The 7,650-nt window shown below is 38.3% G+C and overlaps 1 protein-coding gene across 1 annotated transcript; it reads left to right on the forward strand.

Moving 5' to 3' along the window:
* The first annotated feature begins 1,726 nt into the window (after positions 1 to 1,726).
* On the forward strand, positions 1,727 to 4,011 carry gjb1a (gap junction protein beta 1a). The gene is made up of 2 exons (XM_062432934.1): positions 1,727 to 1,754; positions 3,275 to 4,011. The coding sequence occupies exons 1-2, from the start codon at positions 1,727 to 1,729 to the stop codon at positions 4,009 to 4,011; spliced, it is 765 nt and encodes a 254-aa protein (XP_062288918.1).
* The last annotated feature ends 3,639 nt before the right edge of the window (positions 4,012 to 7,650 follow it).

The raw sequence follows: 7,650 nt of genomic DNA on the forward strand, positions 1-7,650 counted from the left end.
CACCTGGTTGGTCTACACCTCACCTCTGCCTCTGCATTTAACAGTGCATCAAACAGTGCACATGGTTGTTTTCAGCCTTCAATAAACCAACATTACACACACTAACACATTTAGGATTGATTACCATTACTTTAGGTGGGTCCCCATAATAGTAGTGTATGAACAGATTTTTGCACACACACCATGGTTATTAAAAGTGAACTGAGAAAGAGAAAAGCGAGAGACTATTCATGCTGATATTTGACAATGATTTAATCAAACTGATTATTTAAATACAAATAAAATTTACAGTGTGACATTACATTATTCACAGTTCAGAGACAGAAGGCAGATTGTATCATTGTGCAGTTTGTGTGTATGAGAGTGACCTTTTTCTTCTATTGAGATTCTGCAAGGTGCAATGATATTCATTCATTCTCAAGATTATAATCTAAAAGTTAAGTGGAATTTTTGGAGAAGCACTTGAAACCTTCGTGCTACAAGTGGTTCATTCAGTCTAAAGAACAAGCAATTAGTCCCATTTAGCAAAAGTATGTCAAACTGTGTTTGGTCCCATAGTGTGAGGGAGGGATGGGCTCAGCAGAATTATTCTCTGGTGGATAAATATCAGGTGGGAAGCAACAACGTAGATGTAAAGATTGAGCTGGAAAATTGGATGACAGGCTGATTGCTATGATAATAAACCCTTGTCCTCTTATCTTTAGATTTTATGGGTCATTCTTTGTTGCAGACCTTTATGTTTTACTCCAGATTGCGTCAAAAACGTCCTCCACTTCCTCTGCAGAACACAGCACAATAAGGACAAGAGGACAGCCTGCAGTCACCCCCCCACACAGATTCCTCAGCTGGGCAGAAATTAAAACGTTTGATCTGAACTCTGAAGCTGTTTGTTTGGTCTCAGTAAATGGAGCTATTGTATGCAAATGCTGCGGACAGAAGCATATGACCTCTCCAGTGCAGGGCAGTGGCTAGTGTGAGAGAAACCATTAGCAATGCAAAGTCATGGTGCTCTGATACTCTTGTTCACAGTCACAGATTGAAAAAAAACAAAAAAAAACGTCTGATAATGTCGACGTAAATGTTTGTGGATGTGCTTGACTCTAAACTGCAGCTGAAGGTAAGATCATATTTATTTCTCACTTTGTTAGCAGATCTTGTAGCTGAGGAAGTGACAGAGTTGGTTTTCAGAGAGTTCAGCTTGTTCAAATGTGCTTAAATGTAGTCTGCGCTTTACTTTATAGACTTAATACAAGACAGAATACACTGGGACTCTCCAAGAAATATGTCTTTATAGAAATGTAATCCAAAATATGTTGCCTTTGATAGGTTGATTATCAAACAAAACCATATTCATTCTGCAGTGCTACAGTTATGTGCATCTGTAACAATACAGCTGATCACAAAGTAGAGTTAGACTGTGCTTATTCTCTGAAGCATTATACATCCGTCTCTGCTGCACCCGAAGACACTTTGGGTGCACAAAACATTTTCTTGTCAAGAATGAGGGGGTATTACAGACACCGTTATGTTAGGTGCAGATGCCCACTTTGCATGCTACACCATGGCGGCTGGTGAAAGCATGTCACATGACGTGTGGTGCCAGACCTCAGTGTTGCACTCTTAAGTGGCCTGCCAACCATAGAGGGGGGCAGAGAGGCTTCCTTCTTCTCTGGATTCACATCCATGCCAAACCAGCGGGTCAACATTGTCCTCTACGCTGCCTCATATGCCTCTTACACCTCCAGCTGAGCCCGGTAATAACTCTGACATATATCTTATACCAGACTGGACATACATTGGAGAAACAGGACAATCAATGATGATCAGAACAAAGGAGATGAAACACTTTGGATACTTTTAAACTTAATTAAAAAATCTGGATTTGGGAAACCTAATTTGGTGGCAATAAACTGACATCAATTGATCAACTGAATTAATCAATTCTTGATCAACTGAATTAATCAGTTCATCAAATGAAAATGACACAAAGTGCTCTACCTTAAATTCAGTTTGAGTGTCATAATTTATCAGCTACTGGGACTAAAGTGTCCCAACTTTGACTTTATAAAGGTACAGTATTTTGTGGATTATTCTGCAAGTACTATCTTTTGTCTATCTTTTCTTTTGACATACTTGAAAGTAATTGTAGTTTGTTTTACAGTAAAAAATAATTAGAATACTTTACCTTCAATCTCTGGTCACCAATGGATAAAAATACCACAACAGAGGGTCAAGTAAGGACTGAACCTGGAAACTCTTTACTATGAGGCAGCAGTGAGTTGGTGCTTCAGCGATGCTGTTAAGGTTGTTAAGGCTATTTAAGAACCAGCACAGGACAAAAGTATAAACCAAAATATAGAACTACTTTAATGTAAGTACAGATTTATGTAGATATTTTTTCTACACTTCAAATTAGAGAATATTTTAGTTTTTTATCAATTTTTATGTGATTTAATATTCTTTTTTAAGGTATGTGCACATTTATTTTCTTTCATCCCAGTGACACAGCGATGATAACCATATTAGAAAGTTATATTTGTTAGTGATTTGTATAGAGCAAATCATTTGAGTGAGTTTTGGAGGTATCTAAAGAAGGAGCCACGCTGCTTTTGATAGCACACTCAGCTTCAGCCTTTTATAAAATTTGGCAAATACGCTGTATGGTAAATGTGAAAATTTGACAACAATATTTAAATATAGGAGAGTATGCCATGACAAGTGCTGTGATGTTTAATGCTGCTAGTTACGCAGTGGGTGAATTTACATACTACAAAATCATACACGGGTATTTTACACCAATTACACTTTTTAAAATGGGATTTGTGGGAGCTAATTACTGCTGGAAGACTAAAAATGATGTTCATTTAAAAGCTGTTTTTTGGTTTTTAAACTGAATAATCAAAGTATTGGAGAGTGGTTATGTAAACCGCTGCCAGAATCCTCCCAGCTGTGTTTTGTAAGGAGATTCTTGGACTGGCATTGGCAGGCTTTATAGGCACTTTAATGTTTGTTTTATGCAACTGGACAAGTCTCCCAGCCCATGATTTTGATAACAGTTAAAATGAATGACGGATATTGCCTTTTTTGAAGCTCTATGATGATTGCCTCATTTTCATTTGGAAGGAAGTAAATTATTTAGGAAGTAAATATTCCTATTTTTATTTTGAGAATGTGACTGATTTTTATATTTATGTTCTTTGTATATTGTAAAAATGTATAATATTCTCTCAGGTGTTGACCCTTTAATTTGTGACTATTGCATTTTCTTTATCAGACCCGGAACCAAAGATGAACTGGGCATCATTTTATGCTGTCATCAGTGGGGTGAACAGACACTCCACAGGCATCGGTCGCATCTGGCTCTCTGTCCTGTTCATTTTCCGCATCCTGGTACTGGTGGTTGCAGCAGAGAGCGTGTGGGGAGATGAGAAGTCCGGCTTCACCTGCAACACCCAGCAGCCGGGCTGCAACAGTGTCTGCTATGACCACTTCTTCCCCATCTCCCACATCCGCCTCTGGGCACTTCAGCTCATCCTGGTTTCCACTCCGGCCCTATTAGTCGCCATGCATGTGGCCCACCGTCGTCATGTCGACAAGAGGCTCTACAAACTATCAGGCCGAACCAACCCCAAAGACCTGGAGCAGATAAAGACCCAGAAGATGAAAATCACGGGGGCTCTCTGGTGGACGTACGTCATCAGCCTGTTGTTCCGTATTGTCTTTGAGGTCACCTTCATGTATTTGTTTTACATGATCTACCCTGGTTACAAAATGATCCGGCTGGTGAAGTGTGACTCGTACCCCTGTCCCAACACAGTGGACTGCTTCGTGTCGAGACCCACGGAGAAGACCGTCTTCACCGTGTTCATGCTGGCTGTGTCGGGGGTTTGTATTCTGCTCAACATCGCAGAAGTGGTCTTCTTGGTCGGGAAGGCCTGCGGCAAGCATTTGACCAATGCTGGAGACTCGACTATGGGGGCTTGGATCCAACAAAAGCTTTGCTCGTACTAACAGAGGGACACAAGTGATCTTAGATCCAGGTAACAGCTATTTAACTTGTGAGGATGATGCACATAAATATACTGTAAATTGATGATGGTGGCGTTCAGTCATACACAAGCGTGCAATACACCAAGACTTCTCACCAGACTTCAGGTGATATTTCAAAACATTCCGACAAAAAATACAATATTACCAAAAAACTGTATACAGAAACACTGACATGATATAATAGCTTGAAGTTTGGGCCAAACAAAGATGAATTAAGTAACATTTTATGAAGCAATATTCCAACTGACCACATTATAAGCTTTAATTTTCATGGATTTTGATGAATGTTGTACAGTAGGTGCTCAAATGAAAATGTCAAATCAAGAAATGTGACTTCTTGTCACATGTTATTTGTTCAAGGTCAAAATCATCAGATTGTGTGAGAAAAGTCAGCTGAAACAGCAAACGTAGCAATATTTTGATTTATAATATTTTAAAATATTTTATTATTTACATCATATATGATCATAAACACTTTGTCTTTTTCCATGAATCAAATCTAATGGACTGAAATTCTTGATGTCTTTAACTGTTATTATGTAATACTAAACACACAGATCATGTTGCAAAGTATGAATATTAAGTGGTGTTCTTTCAAACAGATTGTGGTTTAACAATCCCTTCAGACATAAAGAAAGCATTAACATTTTCACCAGAGAAAAAAACTTGAATTACTTTTTTCCTGAAGTTTACTGATTGCTAAACATGTTATTTAAATGCATTTATTTTGAAGCTGGATGTTTATATATTGTCAGTACACAGCCGAATAAAATCCACCAAAGTTTGTGTAATTGTGTCAAAATGATTATACAGTACACACTGAAGTGAAATATCTGTTGCTTCCAGGGGAAACATATAACTGTAATCATTTTAAATTGTCCAGTGTGACTCCAGATTTCCTGACCAAGTGGAATAAGTTCTTGAAATATCATAAATCACTTGAGAGCAGCAGTTATCTGCTACCACAGCGGTGCTGCTTTCTGTGAGTCTTCTCCACTGTCAGCAGTGCGCCTGGGAGAAAAAACCAAAACATGAAAGAAGCTTCATCGCACATTTAGTGTCACAGTCACCATCTTTAGATGTGAGATTCTCGGAGCCGTGCTGCCACCTGTGAAGAAATGTCTCAGGCTGATTAAGTTCTCCTTCTGAAGGCCAGAGTGCAGAGTTTTGGGTTATCAATAGCCTCGCCTTGTAAGGGGGTCAGTGTGTGGGTGACAATGGTTGACCCTGCAGACAGCTGAACCTGCTATGACCCAACGTGAGGGCACTTTTTATGGAACACGTCAACGCACACCATCTATAGAGTTCAGATTGACTTGAAACTTATCGGCACCACTGTACCAAAAACAAATTCCTCGAAATCTGTTCTTCCCGCCGGGGATTAGTTTTTACAGGTGACTGTGTGAGCACGGTTTGTGTTCATCTCACCCACACACTCTTTGTTGAAAAGGTTGAAAACATTTCTTTGTGTATAAGGTTATCATGGGGACTTGATTTTAATCTCTTATATAAAACAAGTTACAATGACTGGGTTGTGAGGGCAGTCAGCTCAGCTTTTTTCACCAATCACTAGTACCATAATCTCTGGCAATTATGACATATTACACAATTTACTTGACTAAAAGTAGCCAATTAAAATGTAGAAGCCCTTTATTCAAACATATATGGAAGTTTACTTGAAATACAGAAGTAATAAAATGCACTGAAGTAGAAGTATTCATTCTGTAGAGTCAGATGTTATACATATACTATAATATATTATAGTGATTATTGTTACATTCATATGTTAGCAGTAGTTGTTTTGTTGCTGGTAAAGGTAGGGGTTATACACTTTGAGACAGTGTAATCTGTAACAATGCATTATATACAGTACAGTTGATCATTTGAATCTGTAAAGTAACAAAAGCTGTCATGTAAAAGTAGTGCCGTTTAACTAAGGCAGCAGAAAGTGGAAATACTCGAGTAAAGTACATGAAAAGTACTTCCCTAATACTTGTGTAAATGTTGTTAGCTTCTATTCACCATTGTTGTTTGGTCTGCACCAGAGCAACATGATGCTGTTAATGAAGAATAACATAATGCAGTCTAAAGAACAGCATAATGTTTGATGTTGTCTCTACTGTGAACCTTGTCAGTCATTCAACAACTCACTGCAGTGCTGAGGGAAGACTCTACATTGTCTACACTTCAAGGGTCAGCTCACCAAAGCCCAGATCACCACTAGACTGACAACAAAGCCACTCCCTTCACCAGGAATTATATTTAGAGCACACTGTCATGTAAGTTTAACTAACCTGCATTCTCACTGGACTCTTCCGCTGCCACTCAGCTGAGCAGAAACATCTCTTAAGAAAGGGGTTTTTATACTTTTCTACAGGCTGGAATGATATCATCTTGTTGAACGCTGGGCATCGATCCGGTCATAGTGGGAGGGCAGCAGGCGGGATCATAGACGCTCCAGTTGAAAACTATCTGCGAGAAGTTTAGCCTCAGTTTCCTCAGTGGTTCAGGAGAACATGGTCTCACTGAACTGAAGGGGCTCCGTCACCAAGTGGATCTGCACTGCTGCAGGAGAGGAGCATTATCAGGTATGTCCTTCTTAATGAGGAAACCCAAGATAATCATTTTGGAAATCTTACCTAATGATCAAAAAACATACTGAAGTTATGATTTGGTTGTCTACAGTATCTTTTATATGGTTTATATCTAACTAAATGTATGGATGAAATAAAGGTCCAGTTTTAAATACACTTACAATCACAACTGTGTGAAAAGTTTGATTGATTGTAAAAGAGGATCCTTTAATTTTTGGTTGACCAAACGTATTAATTAATTACTAAAGGTAATTACTTATTAACTTTCAAACAGGTGCTCAGATTTGGATTCTGTTGACTTCTGCCTGCTGCTCCCTTTTTCTAAAGGACAAGCACAACTATTTTTAAAGTTAATATTCTCTACGCTGTAACTAGTAGCCCTGAAATTTAAACTAGAAACCTAATTCTGGAGTTGGGGAGCACTGTTGGGTACTGTGTCACAAGATCTATGCTGAGGCAAAGAGTCTCCCTAGCCTGCTCCGGGGCTTTCTCTCACACACAGACAGCTGTGTCCTGGCCCGATTTATCAGCTACTGGATAGGACACAACCTTTACGAATACAAACAGCGAATTCATGGTCACTCTATGTTTGTATTGGTAAATCCCCTCTTTGTGAGGTGTCTGCACTAGAAATGAGTATATTTATAAAGACCTGTATGCAAAAGTTACTATCAGTGAACTGCACAGCAAGTAATCTGATTATTAGATTCAATATAATTAGAATTTATCTTTTTTATTTAAAGATATTATGTTTATTGGGATCTAAATTTGTATTTAAAAATGCTCAGTTAGCACTGTGGTGTATTTAAGAAAGAGAGCTTGCCTATACAAGAAGACATATTTACACAATTTATTTATGTAAAATGTGCAATACCACACTATAAAAATACACCATTACAATGAAAAGACTAGTATTCAAAAGTTAATGGGTAAAAGTACAATATGATCATGATGCAGAATGTTCCATGTTAGTGTTATTTTAATTTGTTAGTGGATAATTATTGTG

Source organism: Scomber scombrus, chromosome 14, assembly GCF_963691925.1.
Source record: "Scomber scombrus chromosome 14, fScoSco1.1, whole genome shotgun sequence".
Classification (NCBI taxonomy): Eukaryota; Metazoa; Chordata; class Actinopteri; order Scombriformes; family Scombridae; genus Scomber; species Scomber scombrus.

Excerpts from the sequence above, each read along its gene's own strand:
- gjb1a (XM_062432934.1), top strand. The coding sequence starts at position 1,727 with ATGCCTCTTACACCTCCAGCTGAGCCCG. Across the intron at positions 1,755-3,274 it reads TACACCTCCAGCTGAGCCCG|ACCCGGAACCAAAGATGAAC; the intron begins GTAATAACTCTG and ends TTTCTTTATCAG.